The sequence below is a fragment of the Carica papaya genome, chromosome 8 (genome assembly GCF_054855325.1).
Source record: "Carica papaya isolate Zhongbai chromosome 8, ASM5485532v1, whole genome shotgun sequence".
Taxonomy (NCBI): domain Eukaryota; kingdom Viridiplantae; phylum Streptophyta; class Magnoliopsida; order Brassicales; family Caricaceae; genus Carica; species Carica papaya.
This window is the reverse complement of record NC_142316.1, coordinates 31,849,650-31,866,937: the sequence shown is the minus strand read 5'-3', so window position 1 is coordinate 31,866,937 and position 17,288 is coordinate 31,849,650. Positions and strand designations below refer to the sequence as shown.

General features: G+C 33.2%; 2 protein-coding genes across 11 annotated transcripts in view; one reads left to right on the top strand and one right to left on the bottom strand.

Annotated features, from left to right (window-relative positions):
* The window catches only part of LOC110822688 (ARM repeat superfamily protein), a 61,238-nt gene extending 55,662 nt beyond the window's left edge, over positions 1 to 5,576 (bottom strand). For 2 of the 4 annotated variants that reach the window (XM_088209429.1, XM_088209430.1), the window contains exons 1-4: positions 5,142 to 5,576; positions 4,940 to 5,030; positions 4,333 to 4,387; positions 4,082 to 4,213 (exon numbers count right to left, since the gene is read on the bottom strand). In XM_088209429.1, the coding sequence (XP_088065555.1) occupies positions 4,082 to 4,213; positions 4,333 to 4,387; positions 4,940 to 5,030; positions 5,142 to 5,172 (309 nt within the window). In that variant the 5' untranslated portion in view covers positions 5,173 to 5,576. Of the gene's footprint in view, positions 1 to 9; positions 62 to 4,081; positions 4,388 to 4,939; positions 5,031 to 5,141 lie in introns of those variants that run through there. The other 2 variants (XM_088209431.1, XM_088209432.1) reach the window with 2 other exon arrangements.
* A 2,460-nt stretch (positions 5,577 to 8,036) lies between these two features.
* Positions 8,037 to 16,371, top strand: CIP111 (Cam interacting protein 111). Of its 7 annotated transcripts, XM_088209425.1 has the most exons (13): positions 8,037 to 8,569; positions 8,950 to 9,108; positions 9,825 to 10,690; positions 11,390 to 11,594; positions 12,033 to 12,240; positions 12,536 to 13,041; positions 13,587 to 14,013; positions 14,378 to 14,458; positions 14,642 to 14,832; positions 14,912 to 15,099; positions 15,488 to 15,694; positions 15,786 to 16,027; positions 16,120 to 16,371. In XM_088209425.1, the coding sequence occupies exons 1-11, from the start codon at positions 8,279 to 8,281 to the stop codon at positions 15,555 to 15,557; spliced, it is 3,192 nt and encodes a 1,063-aa protein (XP_088065551.1). In that variant the 5' UTR covers positions 8,037 to 8,278; the 3' UTR covers positions 15,558 to 15,694; positions 15,786 to 16,027; positions 16,120 to 16,371. The 7 variants fall into 7 exon arrangements, with proteins under 7 accessions (XP_088065551.1, XP_088065553.1, XP_088065552.1 ...); XM_088209427.1 differs by having other exon boundaries at positions 14,642 to 14,815; positions 15,853 to 16,371; XM_088209426.1 differs by having other exon boundaries at positions 14,642 to 14,815; positions 15,786 to 16,371.
* Positions 16,372 to 17,288: the final 917 nt, after the last annotated feature.

The following is a 17,288-nucleotide window of genomic DNA, read 5'->3' as shown; positions in this document are numbered from 1 at the left end:
GAAACTTACTGGAAGTTGTATGGAAAACCAAGTAGAGGCCATAAGAGAATGAATGGTGGACCTACAAAAGCTCCAGAAAATTTGGGTCAAATAAGTGAAGTACCTAACACACCAATAGTTTGAGCGTTTTCAACCGAAAAGATTCAAAACCTGAAGCCTATTTTATCTCAATCTAACTGTTCATCAACTATAGGTACATCAAATATGGTAAAATCAGAATCTTCGAACAAGGAAGAGAATTGGTACTGCTAAACTGCAGGATAACTCTTCAGAACTTGATCTACAAGTTGGGCATATATGATATTTATGCACCAACTTACATAATCCCAACTTGGGAACTTGTTGACTATTATATTTTATTATTTAATTATTTTACTAATTTATTATTTAATTAGTTAAAATAATATAAATAGAGTTCTATTAAAATAGTATCTCATGTAATTAGAATTTTAGTAAAATAGTAATTTCTTTATTAGTAGGTTAAAAATTTTATAAATACTCCAGTTATAACAACCTAAAGAGTGAAAAATAAAATTATAATTTTTTCCAAAAATCAACAAACACAATACCATTACTATAAGAAAACCCTCATAATCCAAAATTTACGAGAAAATTCATTCATTCAAGAGATCATAACAGACCCTACGTATTCTCATATATATATATAAAGAGGAAGATGTCGAGTATTGTGCCCAAGTCAATCCAAGAATCCGACCTTAATCCTAGAACTGAGATAAATTTTGAAGAATTTATATAGTCTGATAATTACATAACTAGTACACTTTTAAATGTACAAGCGAATGTATTAAACATTTTTTTTATTCTATCTCCCAGTTTGTGACATTTGGTAAGTGTTCAACATCCCATAAAATTTCCTCATAAGTTTGAATACTAAATCTATTTCTAACACAGTATCTAAGATATTATCTTGTAAATGATGAAAAAATACTATGGATATGAAAATGGAAACACTTGAAAAGAATCAGAGATGGGAAATTGTGGATTTATCCAAAAGTAAGAAACTGATGGGATACAAATGAATCTTTGCAATCAAATACAAGGTAGATAGAACAATCAAAAAATATAAATCAAGACTTGCAGTAAAGGACTATACACAGATATATGGGATAGACTACTAGAAGACACTCGTACCAGTAGTCAAGATGAACATTGTGAATCTTGTTATCATATAGTTGCTCACTTTCATAGGCAACTACAATAATTTGATGTGAAAAATATCTTTTTACATAGAGATTTAAAAGAAAAAATATACATGAATATCTCATAAGGCTTTAACAGAGAAACAAGACTGGATAAGGTATATAAACTGAAAAAAAACATTTTATGAACTCAAGCAACCACCAAGAGCATAATTTGGAAGATATGCAAGGTTGATGATAAACTTGGGATTTAAACAGGCATAAGGAGACTACACTCTATTAATTAAACACTCAAAAGCAGGGGTAACTATAGTTATCCTTGTATACAGTGATAATATTATCATAACAAGAGATGATAAGAAAATAAAATTGATACTAAAACAGTGATTGACAAAAGAATTTGAAATCAAGAAACTAAGTAAATTGAAGTATTTTTTGGAAATTGAATTCACTGATCTAAAATTCGAGATCCTTATTTTTTAGCAAAAACATCTTCAAGATTCCATGGTCTTTCAAAGTTCTACAGAAAGTAGGAGCAATGGCATATCAGCTCAAATTACTCCCACCATCACGTATCTACCAAGTTTTCCGTGTTTCCCAGCTTTTTTGAATACAAAGTATGGTATAATTCACTAATTCAAAAGCACCAAGGAGATGCCGCTCATATACAAAAATATTTACATATCAATTAGGATAGAATATCAATAAAATCCTCCATAAAATGAAAAAGGTGACTCATAACAAAAAAACCCAAGGTTTAGAACCATCTGTATTTAATTCTAACAAAATCATCTTCCATCTCCTCAAAAACTCTCTTATTTCTCTCTTTCCATATCACACAGAATATAGCAAGAGGAATAAGACTCACATATTTCTTCCAACTACTAATCTATTTCGAAAAAAAAAATATTTCTTCCAACTACTAATACCCTTCCATGCCTAGATCTCATCCTTACCAAGCCAACTATTGCTTACCTAATCTCAAATATAACCCGCAAACCATAATCCATAACTTATACACGAAGGGACGCCAAAGCAATATATGATTATAAGACTTTGCCACCCTTTTGCATAGAAAACAATCATTCACCATAATCTTCCCCTTTTCTCATCAATTTGTCAATAGTCAAGATACTCTCACCCCCCAGTCTCCCATGAAAAAAAAAGTAACCTCAGATATAGCATTCACCTTCCATATTTGTCAAAAAGGAAACTTGGGTTCTGCAATATCATTCTTAACCGAATAATTATAATATGACTTGATCGTGAATGACTCAATGGCATTGAGGTTCCATAATAGTTGGCTTTTGCTCCCATTTAAAGATATGAAGGAAAGTATATTTAAAAGAAACTCATATTCATTAACATTCCAGTCATTGAGATTCCTCATCACATTCACATTTCACTCTCTCTCTCCTCCCAAATATCTCAGAATGACTCTTAGACTATGATGTCCTTGTGACGTGCCATAGTATAAATCTCAAAGAACTAGTCTCCGAGTACTCCCACCTCTAAGCCAAGGATCCTACCAAAAGTCAATTATGTCTCCCCTGCCTAAACTCTACCTAATGCATTTCTAAAATTTATACCTACTCATGCATATTTTCTTCCACCTGATGCAATTTTGTCGCTACTTTGGAAAACCAACTTCTACCACAATACTGACCTCTGCCTCAATCACTCTCCACTAAGAGTACTGTTCTCTTTCATGAACCTCCAAAGTTATTTACCCTGTAAAATCATGTTTATCTCCACAAAAGACCTCTATCCCAAACCTCTATGGGTCATTGGTTTTTTGACCTCATCCCTACTTCCTCCTATCTTCAAAATCGCTCCAAAAGAATTTATACTGAATTGCTTCCAATTTCTTGGCAACTTTCACTAGGTTCGTTAAAAGAGACATGTAATAAATGGGGAGGTTAACCACCATACTTTTGATTAGTGTCACTCTCCCCCGTTAAAAGAGTATATTGTTGATGATGAAACTATGGTAGAAAATTTACCAACAAACATCTGGGAGGGCATACTCAGTGTCCAACCTGAAATTAATTTTGCAACATAGGACCATTCGTCACAGAGATCGCGAAGTGGAACAGGTCTTCATCTCCAGATGTGGTACTTCACAGGATGACTACACTTAAAAAGACTATGAGTACATTCATCATCAATTACCAAATCTCAACCTTGAGGACAAGGTTCTCATTTGAGCAGAAGATACGATAAGGAAGCCACTAAAAGTGCACTATAGGAAAAAGAGTGAAAGTGTAAATAGGTGTGGGTATCGAGGGCAATCTTTTATTTCAGTTACGGCATAAGTTTTTGGCTTAATTGGGTTGTAACCATAAGGGCACGCCTAACTGAACCTCCTATGACTATATAAACGGCATATTCATTTTGTATTCAAATTCCAATTCAAACTCTCTCTCTCTCTCTCTCTCTCTCTCTCTTCCCTATCCTTGTTCTACTTAACCGATTCAGTCACGAACCCATGAGTAAGGTCCTAACATACTCCGATGATAATGCTTCGAGTAATAGCAGGAGCCACTAGAAGGCTATTTCTAGTTTATATGCTTCTTTCTTATTCTTGCTCCAATTGCGACTAAGAATTGGTTCTCGGGGTTTTTTTTTTTTCAGGGGAGAAGACCCTTGGAGTAAGAATTCCTTTTTAAGTATCATCCTTCCCAAAAATCTACATACACTGTAACAATCAAAAAATGATCACAATTGCAACCAAATAAACAAGCATATCAATTAAGATTCCATCACTCCACATGCAAAAAGATACTTCCAAATAACGCCCATCCATTAACTGAATACTAAAGATTCACATACATTAGCTAAAGTACATACATCATCTCATATCAACATGAGTTAATACACTTATTGTGAATTTGGAACTGTCCCCGGAATAAAGAAATCACCTTAGAGGAGATAATCTCAGCAGTAGCAATCTTAGCGAGTTTTGCCATAAAACCTTTATCAATATCTCTTGTATCTAATGCTTGAACACTGAATGCCATTACTTGAAAAACCCCAGCCATATTGCCGAAACGCTACCACAGCCATATAAAGTTTAATTACACTCCACAATCTCATTGAAAATTGATATGCATGCTAATAGAAAATCTGATTTCGGATTTAGAAGAAATATAGGGGAACATGACGATGATACCCGCCGTCCTCCTCGTGACACTGCAGAGCAACAGTCAAGAACCAGAAGTGGATTTCTGAAATGGCATAAACATCAACTCAGCGACATAACTCTAGATACAACCATAATATACACTTGTGCAATCATGAGCAAAATACCCACGTATAATATACATTGAAAAAAAATGAGTTTCTTTTCCCTTTTCCCCGTAGAACTAATATGCAACTTTACTCCTATAAACGATACATCACCATCCAATTTCTTAACCAATTGCTGCAAATGTAATAAAAAGAAATCCTATCAATTAAAAGCCACGAAATTTTGAAATTTCCATTTTTTTTCAGTTTTAGTTGGTAACTATTCTAGCAACTACTAATACAAGTTAAAATATGTAGTGCACAAACTATAACATGTTGATTAGAATCTCAGTTGATGAGCGTTTACATAAATATGTTTTTAAAAAAAGCCCACTAAGTGACAGCTATCTCGCAGAAATTTGTAGGAAAACATATATACAGGTTTGTGTTTATCAATGCGATACACAGAGAACAAACGCCCGTGTGTACATATATATATATATATATATATATATAGAGAGAGAGAGAGAGAGAGCGAGCGAGAGAGATACAGTGCAGCAATGTCTTTAAGCGACGCCATGGAGGCTTTTCTGACACTGGGAGATTCATCGGCGAGGGATGAGGCCAGTACCTGTACCGCCTCTGTACAAAAAGCAATGGAGCAAAGCTCAAAATTTGAACGCAAAATCAAAACACAAACACTGAAAATGAAGTTGAAACAAATTGAAGAGTACAAACTGAAATCGAAGATACCTGGGACCGGAACTGAGCTTGAAGAAGCCATTATACACCTTGATTTTCAATCAAAAAAGCCCACCAAAAAGAAAGGGAAAATAGAGAAAAGAAGAAGGAAAGCAGGAAGCCGACAGCTGGTTGCTATTTCCACGTGGATGAAAAGAACAATTCCAAAGTGAAAGAGGAGAACAAGCGCATGAATATACGCTGATACATATACATATATATAGGTATAAATTTCTAATGTTAGACACGAATCAGATGGAAACGCGAGTTCTTCCGATTTCGCTCTTTCATTTTAGCAAAATGCGAAATTCAGGTTCTTGCTTCTGCAAGAAGATCTCCATCTTCTCGAGAACCCATCGTGATTTCATTTTATTTATTTTACTTCCATCTTCTATTTTGCTTTTATTTTCCAAAGTCATAGTCATAACGGCTTAAGGGATGTTTGGATGACTTTAAATTTTTGCCTTCCGAACTCATTTTTGCAATTACATCAATAACATATAAATTACTTTCAATAACAACTAAAAGTGAAATTTTTAATATATTTATTAAAAATTTAATATGCGTATATTTAAAAAATAATTTAATTTTTTTTTATAAATTTATACATAAATTTTTATTGAATGAGACTTTTTCTTGAAGCATCTATGAATTTCTGTAAGGTGAAATATAAAACACTTCCACAATATTGCCTTTATTTTGACTATCTTTCCGTTAGGTAGCTCAAGCCAGCCTATAACACCTAAGACTATATTACCAAGGCTATATCATAACCAGATTTTAAGATCATCATTAGTATATTAAATTATTATTAATGTTGTATTATATTTTTGCAATACTTTATGATTAACTATGAAGTTATCATAAACATGCAAGAACTTCATTTATGTATCTATGATTCATTGTATGAAATGATTACGAAAAATTACTTAGGTAATTACTGTTTTTAGTTATTAAACAACTAGCTTTTTATAAGTATTAATATCGAAATCAATTGTTAACTTTATTAGTTTATGTTTAGAATAAATATAAGATTTAAAAAAAAAAAAAAGATATATCTTAAATTTATATATAATTTTTTTGTGAGTATGTTATATAAGACTGAAAAAAATTTGATTTATATGAAATTTTATTTTAAATTTTGCTACTCCGATAAAATTTCATTAAGTTGTTTATATTTTATATATAAATTTGTTTGAACTTAAAGTTTATTGTTTAATGTACTGCCTTTTTTCTCTTTTGAAAATAATAATTTTAATTTATTATTAAATTTCATATAAATTTTAAATTATCATAAACATAACTATAACATAATATATAAAAATAAAAATAAATAATATTTACATAAAAATATATGAAAAAAATATTTTAATTAAATAGTAAATAGAATTTATCTTTATAAATATTATATTATTTATTAATTACTAATTAACATCATGTGAATCTAACTATAATGAAAACTAGTAGTTTTATCTCAACATTTAATTCGTCAACGCATTTAATTAACTGGTAGATAAATTAAATATTTAGTTATAATATTTTACGTAACAATTATGTTATCGTATAAAATATTTTAGTTAACCACATAACTAAATGGGTAACCATTGGTTCTTTTGATGAGGAGTTAGTATTTAAGATGAATTCATGTATAACTTAATTTTAAATTCATTCATCTTATTTTATAAATATTATTTAAAAAGTATTTGAATTATCATAATATATAGTAAAATTCAACAATATTTAATAATATGTTATTTGTTGGTATTAAGATATTAAAAATTAATTTAATACTAAATTTTAAAGAAATTTAAAAAAAAAAAACTATCATAAATCATTTAGAGACAATATATTTGACTAACTTTTTTATAGTAATAAAATATGATATAATCACTTTAGAGTATTTAATTGTTATGCTGACTGTAAATAATGTATTGACTTTAGCATACACTTTCAAAAAATTTCGAGAATTTCAAGAAAAATTAGATATTTGCAATTGGTATTAACACTGTATTGTCGAAATGACAAAATAATTGAGGGCAATCGCACCCAATTCATGCTATCAAGAGATGCCTAGTAATCCAATCGATTATTGTCATGAAAAGTTGGATGCAAGGAAGGAGGATTGGAATCTCGCTTAATTTAATTATGGATCGGACAAGAGAGGTGAAAAGTTGGATGCAAGGAAGGAGGATTGGAATCTCGCTTAATTTAATTATGGATCGGACAAGAGAGGCGAATGGGCATATACCCTAACCAAGATAATCTCGTTACACAATACAATACTTATTTAGCACATTGTAAAGATATATATAAAAAAATAAATTACTGTTATGAAGACAATTAGACTAAATATGTATATTATAGTTAAACAGCGATCAATAAAAAATAATTATTTTGATAAAATTTAAAATTTAGTAAATTAATATATTGTTAAAAATATGATTATGAGTTTCGTCATAATATTTTTTAGATATTATGTAATATATTTTCTTATTATGGATAATTACAACAAACAAAAACTCAATATAATATTTTTAATTAGAATTCGTCATAATTAACTATAATATTTTTAAGCCAAAAAAAAAATATTATAGTGAGAGTTAAATTTGTTTATTTAGAATAATAATGATAGACAGACGTTTTAGACTCGTTATTCAATGATTCTGATCAAAATTTTGGTTATATTATCGCTATTACTATTTTAATTAATTACAATTTAATTTATTTTTTTTTTTAAATTATAATGTAACAAGTTTGGATTAGATATAAATACTGACCTAGTTCTTTTCGGCCCAACTCATATACATAACAGGCCGTACTTAGTTGGACCTGTTGACTGCATAAACAGGGGAGCTCGACCAGCGACCTGGCCGAAGACCATTTAAAAACCCTATATATATATTAAAAAAAAAAAAAAAAAACAAAAACACCATTTTCTCCCTCCCTCTCGAGGTCTCACTTGCCGCCGGAAAACTGCTATCAGACAAACTAAAGAAAAGACTCCCTCCTTGCAGCTAAAATCACCTATATCTTTCCCAAGCTTTCCATCTGTTCTTCTCTGTTTCACCTTTTCTTTTACCTTCACTCAGTTCACAAGGAAGAAACTCAACCGCAGACTTCAATTCATTGTTTTACATAAGTAAGCTAAGATGCCTTCGAAGACGAAGAAGCACACAAAGACTCCTTCAAGGCTCTCGAATTCCGAACAGTCTGCGTCTCCCAGGACGCCGTCATCGGCACCGTGTCCTGATAACGAAGCTAGCGAAGAAGATTATCAGAGCTTCATTGAAGAGGCTTCAAGGCTATATCCGTCTTTGATTGGGAAGTCTGCCTTCGTTGGGAAAGTGACCGGAGTTGAGTCTGAATCCAGGGGCTGTAAGCTCTGGCTTTCCGAAACTTCGATGGTTGCTTGCTCCCTCGCTCCTGGTTCCATTGTGTCGGTAATTTCATATTCTCCTGTAAAGATAAGATGATTGTTCTTAGAGGCATTTGTTTCGTTTTACATTATTTTGGTAGTTTTGTTATATGGTTGATCAGGAATTTGTGTGATTCAGATTCCAACTCTTATTATTGGATTTAACTATTTAGTATTTTACTTACTTTGTCCACGTAGAATTTTATTTTGTTGAGGCGCATAACATTTAGTTGCATTTGATTTACTTGAGAAGGGGACATTGAGTTATCTGAGAATTTGAAAATTGAATGGAAGTGTCTGAGTGGTAAAGTGTTAGCTACACTTGGAAAAATTGGTTTGGAGTAAGGTATTTTGGTATTCCCTTGGTTTCTGCCAGTGCGCTTACCTTTCCAATTTCATTGGCAGGTCTCACTTGCTGCTTCAGAGAAGAGATCTTCAGGCTGCTTTCCTCTTGGCTCTGTAACAGATGAATATGCTAGACATTTTGGGGTTGATTCTGAAAATGAGACTTTTAATGAAGTGGGGAACTACTTTGCTCTTGCAACAGTTTTTCCTTCTTGTAAGGTTTGAATGAAAAGTCTATACATGCATTTTTTTTTCAGAAGTCCTTTATCTTGCAAGGAAATCCCAAAAAATAGAAGCGTTGAAGAACTAGACCATGACATTAATTAGAATTTTAAAAAGACATGTATGTGCTTAAGCACCCTCTTTAAAGATTAAGTCCACTGACTGAAAGATATAAGTTTATTCAAAAGCATCATCCCTCTGGTAACACCTTGGTTTAAAGAACTGGTTGAACTGCTGGTTTTGAGGGACATCCGTATGATGGATTTCCACATTCTGAATAGTTAACCATTATGACGAGGCAATTTCTAGCCATTTAATTTGATTTTTGACGCAAGTTCTTTACAGAACTTCTTGGGTAACAAATTTATGTCAACTTTTTTCTCATTGTTAAAAGATTTGATTATGTAATACTCTAAAAAAATGCTCCCAGTAAAGGAGTCAGTGTGATGACAACTAAGTTTGAAGTGCCTTTTTCACCTTGTTCTTCTAAATTTTTTAATCTATACATTTGAAACCTTTTTCTTTCCCTATTTGTTGAATAGTTTTGATATATAACATATTAATGGTATTTCCTTATGGATAAAACATAAGTTTGTAATGTTTTCTATTTCTATATACTCCATGTTATCTATTTTATTCATGCTTTTCTTTTGTATCTTGAATTGGAAAAATGTGAAATATGGTTTTTTCTGTTTTCCCCTTCTGATATACAGGTTTCGAAGAATTTGGTGCAGTTTTCTTTAAATCTTTCTTATGCATTGGGGTGTCCTGCTTCCGGCAAGGTTGTCTTTGTTTACCCGGTGCAAAGACCATCCTTACTTAATCTTGCAAGTGGGAGGAATCTACAGTTTGACACTAGAGTTGGCCCTTTTTCATTCCTTGACTGTAAGGAATTGTATTTGGAGTTGTCTCCTTTACAGAGTAAAGAAAAAATGAACCGCAATCTGTTATCTAGAGTGAAATTTTCTGCAGAAAAGTCTCATGATGTTCTCGGAATTGGAATGAGTTCAACTCCTGAGACACCAAAGTCTGTGTTTCCTAATGCAGAAAAGTCTCAAGGATCAGTTTCCAATTTACCCAAACAAAAGAGCTCTTCTGTTGATTTATATGATGTTATAGAGGTATTAAAGGATGAAAGTGCTAAACAACTTCTGCAGACATGTGCTACTTCATGGTTGCGTTCTCGTATTTTACTTCATGGAAATTACGTGGCAATACCAGTACTCTCAGAGCTTTGCGTTTTTCGTGTCAAGGGTGCTGATAAATTGTCAGCAGATAGTATTAATCAAGATTTGATGAATGGAGAGAGTCAAAGCCTGCGTCCGCCAATTCAAGGATTAGTGGACTCTGTGATTGATGCATTTGTTGTGAAAGGAGAAACAAAAGTATATTTGTCTCAACCACCGAATGCAGTATCTGAAACTTCACAAAAAGAGGATTTCCCACGTGTTAAGCTCGATCTTGGAGATGTGGAAATCAATGTGCAACATGCTATTCCAAAACTGGGTGGTCTATCAAAAGAATTTGCAGTGCTGAAGGATATAATTATTTCCTCTGCCATGAAGGATGCCCTGTCAAGGTAAGTCACATAGTACCACCACACAAACACGCAAAAAAATTAAATGACATAAAACAAAATCAAATATGACTCCTAAATGCAAAATTAGAGATCCCTAGACTTTGATTACCAATAAGGAACTTTTATGTGCATTTATATCCAGAAACATTTATGCTACAGACGCAAAAATGTTTCTCTTGAAAAAAACTACAGATCATTAGAATATCATCACTGGGGAGCTATAATGCAATGATTTCCAGAAGCATTTTCATTAATACTACTGTGCCTTGTAGTGGCTCCTTCTCCATCGTGGCCAGTTAATGCCTTAGAACCAGGAAATATCTTATGTAGAGTTGAAAGCTCCATTTATCTCTTATATCAAGTTATTGTGGTTCCATAACTCCTAACTTGGTAAGGCGAAAGCTTAAAATACTGAATCCAGTAAATTTAGCTAAAGTTTAGGTAACCCTAGTAACTACATCACATAAAAAAATTAGTATCTGCTATTTGGATTTGATAATCATAGTGAAGGCAGACAGCTTTCAGCTACCTGTTAGTTTCTGTAGCCATTTTATTGTGATTAGGTTTTTTCCCTGTCATTCAAAGCTCATTCTTTTATAGAGTCTCAGTTGTCCTTTTATCGCTAGCATTTGCAAGCACAGGTTCCTTTGGTCTAAAAATTTTATCATTTAATGCTGATCATCAGTGTAACTATTTTAGTCTTGGTCTACGAACTACAAAGGGAGTCCTTCTTCATGGTCCCCCAGGAACTGGAAAGACTACCTTGGCTCGATTCTGTGCCCATGAAGCTGGCATCAAAATTTTCTCCATGAACGGACCTGAGATTGTCAGTCAGTATTATGGTGAAAGTGAGCAAGCACTTCATGAAATTTTCAGTTCAGCTAGCCAAGCTGCACCTGCTGTGGTTAGATTCTTGTCTCTAAGAATCCTTATTCCTCTTTCTGTCTTTTTTTTGGCTTTCTTGATGATTATAATTTTAACTTGCATTACAATTTAGAAAGCTATAAGATATGTGCTTCTCAAAAACTCAGATTTTCTTGGATTCTTTCAAAATACACACATGTTGCCATTCTTTTATCCATAAAAAAAGACATAATTTCTTCAGAAGGGTGTGAAATATTAGGGGTGGTTAAGATAGATGCCTTGTGGTTTAACTCCACAAGGGAGTTATTTGCCAGTACGTCCAAGGTCCAATGGCAACGTTACTATATTTCTCTATCATATGGGTAAATGGTTAAATTTATTACTTGTTTTTCTAGTCTTTAAATTCACGCATTCCTAGTCTCTGCCTCACACATTACCTTCTCTCTTTAGTCAGGTAGTTACTAGTTTTATTGTGTAGGTATTCATTGACGAGTTAGATGCCATTGCACCTGCAAGGAAAGATGGAGGCGAAGAACTATCTCAAAGACTGGTTGCTACTTTGTTAAACTTGATGGATGGGATAAGCAGAACTGATGGATTGCTTGTTATTGCTGCCACCAACAGGCCTGATAGTATTGAACCTGCACTTAGACGACCTGGAAGGTTCGACAGGGAAATCGAGATAGGTAAATCTAAGAATAGGAATTGCTATATGTGTGTGTCTTTATAATAAAATCATGAAGGAAGTGATGCAGTGTTTCATGTCATGTCAGATTGTGAGCTTTTTCTTTTTAATTTTTTAATCTCAATGGTTAAACAATATGGATTAAAAGGAATAAAATTTGTAGATCTTACTAAATCATCCTTTCCTCCTAGATGAGAAATCTAGTTTAAATGGTTTCCTAAACCAACCTAAAATGGAATGTTATTCAAGATCCTTTCAGTCCGTTCTCTATTCAAAATATTTGCCTAATGATGCAGGTGTACCATCTCCCAAGCAACGGTTGTCTATATTACACACTATTCTCAATGAAATGGATCATTCTCTTTCAGACCAACAAATTCTACACCTAGCTATGACTACACATGGTTTTGTGGGTGCTGATCTAACTGCCCTCTGTAATGAAGCAGCCTTGGTTTGTCTTAGACGTTATGCTAAATATAAAGATTCCTTTGTTGACTTCCACTCTAGTACGGTACTTACTGCTGATAGCATATCGGAGAGATCTGCTTTCTCAACAAATCTAAGAGAAATTGCGAGAGAATGTTCAGATTCTGCATCCGCATGTGTAACAGATTTGCATGTTTCCTCAGGGATTCCACCATCAGCTCACTTGAAAGGATTAAATTCACAAACTTCAAATTCAAATTGTCTTGATTCTAGTTCTGAACAGATGCTTTTTGTGGAAGAAGAGTGTGCCCTTGAAGTGGTTTTTGAGGATTTTGAAAAGGCCAGGATGAAAATACGACCTAGTGCAATGCGAGAGGTATAATCAAGCAATCCTTTTTGTCTGGTAAACAAATTAATCCATTTTATTATGGAAGCAATTGTCACCTTCGTCCATTGAGGAGTATTTTTCTTTCCATCATGTTTCTTCCTTTCTATTTGTCCATAAGTCCACACTTATTTCTTCTTAAGTTGAACCTTATTGTTTCAGTTAGTAAACTGAATTCCAATATAGTAAATTGGTTATTTGCTTCTTTGGTTAAAGGACCTAGATTCTGTAGCAAGTTCTCTATTTATAATTATTTGTTTACATCTTTTGGAAGTATTCCAGTACTTATGAAGGAGTTGCTATATGTCGGACACATTAATCACGAGAACTAAGCTGATCATTCGGAGGCCAATTCCCTTGGGATTTTCTGTCACCATTTCCCCCTACTTGGGGGTGTTCCTCGGGGTTACTTGGATTAAAGCTTCATAAGCTGCCATCCTTACAGAATTATTCTTCTAATGAAGTAGGAAGGAGTAATATGCTTTAGTTGCTTCTTGAATCTTGATCTAATGTGTTATACCATGGTTTCTTATTAGGTAATACTTGAGATACCTAAGGTAACCTGGGAAGATGTTGGTGGCCAGAGAGAGGTCAAAACTCAATTAATGGAAGCTGTAGAATGGCCTCAGAAGCATCAGGATGCATTCAAACGGATTGGAACACGCCCACCAACAGGGTTGTTGATGTTTGGTCCTCCTGGTTGTAGTAAAACCCTTATGGCTCGTGCAGTAGCTTCTGAAGCAGGGTTGAATTTCCTTGCAGTCAAGGGTCCTGAGCTTTTTAGCAAATGGGTTGGTGAATCTGAGAAGGCTGTTAGATCCCTCTTTGCAAAGGCCAGGGCCAATGCTCCTTCAATCATATTTTTTGATGAAATTGATGGTCTTGCTGTAATTCGTGGAAAGGAAAGTGATGGAGTTTCAGTTTCTGATAGGGTTATGAGTCAACTTCTTGTTGAATTAGATGGTCAGTAATTAACTGGATCCCCGATTTTAAGCTTTTTCCAAAGTGCTCTGCATGTGTTAGGAAATCCTCTTTCTTTGTGTGGCTATTTATTGAGATTTTGCTTTAGAAAAGGCAGATTTTCAACTTCTACTTTCTCTTGTATTTTTTTTTAAAGTATGAATCAACTTTCCCTTGTATTGAGATTTTCCTAGGGAATTAATGACTCTTTAGTTTCTTCTTCTTTTGGGAACTGTGTCATACAATCTTGAACAACAATGCAAGTGGAATTTTCTTTTTGGTGCTAGAAAAAGCTGAAATTTTTTGGCTTCAAAGATTATATGCTAAACTATGTTATTTAATTGAATAAATACTTGATTGAACTCAGGTCTGCATCAAAGAGTTGATGTTACTGTTATTGCTGCCACAAATAGGCCAGACAAAATAGATCAGGCCCTTTTAAGACCTGGTGGGTACTCTCCTCTCTCTCTCTCTCTCTCTCTCTCTCTCTCTCTCTCTCTCTCTCTCTCTCTCTCTCTCTCTCTCTCTCTCTCTCTCTCTCTCTCTCTCTCTCCCTCTTTGACAAAAATTTGTGTAATTTTACACATATCCCACAAACTGAAGATACCTTCCTAACAAAAGAACTTTTCAGGACGCTTTGATCGGCTGTTATACGTAGGACCTCCTAATAAGAGTGGCCGGGAAGACATTTTCCGCATCCATTTGCGCAAAATTCCATGTTGCTCTGATGTGAACTTAAAAGAACTTGCTTCTCTTACTGAAGGCTATACTGGTGCTGATATATCATTGATCTGTCGGGAGGCAGGTATTGCGGCTATTGAGGTACTTGATGCTTTTTTTTTTAGGATATCTTGTTTTCCAAAAGAAAATCATGTTAATATATTACCAATCATGGAATCAGGAAAGCCTGGATGCTCAGGAAATAACCATGCGACACTTAAAGACTGCAATCGGACAAGTACAGCCATCAGGGGTTCAGTCTTATCAAAAGTTGTGTGCTAAATTTCAAAGGTTCGTCTCCTCTGGTGCTGAAAGAGACATATTAGAACGTGAAAGCTGCTCAAGTAGAAGCAAATGGTTTCCAGTCTGGTAAGGCATTTCGTTATCTTCTAATACAATCTTTACTGTCTAGGCTATTGAACAGAAATCTTAGGAGGCTTTTTCTTTGTCACAAAAATTTAAGAAGCTTGGTTGTAACAGATATTTTCACTCTCAAAAGTTGTCAATTTCTAGTGTTGGCTGTTAAGATAGAAACATGATTATTCTACTTGACTTAGACAAGCCTTCTGTACATTTATTATGGTATGTTGAGGGGGAAAGGTGGGGTAAGTGCCTTTGTACTTGCCTCAATTTTTTGAAGTATGAATCATACAATACATTTTTTTCTATGGTTTTCTACTTTAGCTAGTTACTTCATTTTTTTTTTTAATTTTTAAGAAATTACTAATTGCACCTATTCTTCTTTTTCACTCCTCAGGACATTAATTAAATCTGTCACACAGCTTCTCTACCACTTAGCAGCGGCATTTTCCCGCTCAAAATCTTAAAGTAGGTACCTGTGATGTTGCCACTAGTCATCATTTTCTAAAGGCTCCAGCTCCATGCTATTGAGTTTAGAATACCACGTTGAATTGTCGAACATGCTCCAAGTGACGAGACATCTGCTCTGCACGTCTTTACTCAGGTAACAGTCTTCTCCATAATCTTCTCTTATGAAGTACCGATGATTGTCCATGCATAATTAACATATATATATATATATATATTTATCAAAGCTGGGATCCTGTATATTTTCAATTAAAAAAAAGCTGGGATCCTGTAAAAATGAGATGGCAGTTTCAGGCTTAGAGGTTTCTCTGTCTACATAAAGCTGCAAGTGTTGAGTTCCAATTCGAGTGAAGGAGAGAACCTAGTAAGTGCAAAGATGGGACCAGATGGCTTCAAGATGTGCAGAGAGTTCTTTTCCAGTGGCAGGGACAGCAGAATGCCAACGTTGCCTCTTCTTGGCCTACCAAGAGTATTATCTACTCTTTTTTAATTCAGGTGGATGGATTTGCCGTTGCTTGTTCATGGCTTATCAAGAGTATTATCTACTCTTTTTTATTTCAGGTGGATGGATTTGTGCGACAGAAGGAATGCCTGATTGTATCATTATGATCCCTATCAGTATTCACTTTTTTTGCCTTTTTTTTTTTTTACTGGAGGCTGTGATAGGTTATGAAATATCTTGAAGAACATCTCTTTCTCAAAATATAGCTAAAAGTCTGAATGGAGTAAATTGTCTTCTGTTCAATCTATCTTTCTGTAGTTTTGGCGATTCTTTTTCTCTTCTTTCTTAATGAAAATTTCTTTTTCTATAAATCATGATCTTTTTCATTATATCAGTTGTTGTCAGAGGATAAGAAGGACAAAATAACAATAATAAATTAGTTTTGGTCTATATTAGGTGTCCCATCATTAGAGACGTGGAATTTGATGAGTATTGATACAATTAAAATATGATCCACGTTTACTGTTCGCTAATGGTTATGAATTACATAGTACATTAATTAAAATAAAATTATAAAAAATATACGTGAACCAAATATTTTACAATAATATATGAACTAATCTAATATTTTAACTAATTAAAAAAAATATTTTTTTATGAATTAAAATCAGCTACTCGGGGTTGGTATAATTGTAGTGAAATTTATTTTTTGAACGAAAGTTTCATAAATGTCTTCACGAACATAGATTTTTCATAAATTAAAGAATACATGAAAATAATTCAATCTTCTAAAATGCAAATGGCTTAATTCATATTAGAATAATAAGATCATGTTTGATAAATTGAAGCACTGTATTTGATTTTGAAATAATGCATTATTTTTGTGATACATAAATTATTTAATCCGCTTGAGACATCTTTTATTTTTTAAAAAAAATATGTTAAAATTTTTAAATAAGTTTCAAATAAAAAATTAAAATCCTATCAATACACCTACAAATATAAGTTTAAAACTTATTAAAAATTCAAATGGAAAGAGAGTTGACAACACTCTTTATAACTAAATTGTGGGAACCTCAATATATTTAATTATAATAGGACCCTATATAATGCATGTTGTAAGTCTCGTGAGCAGACTTATGAATTGTTTAAATGATACACATTTCTAAGAACAAAGTGAATTTTTAGATATTTGCAAAGGATAATAAATTGTAAAATAATGTATATGAATGTTAAAAAATTATGTTTACTTGATTTTACAGATAGTGACTATGCTGATATTTATATA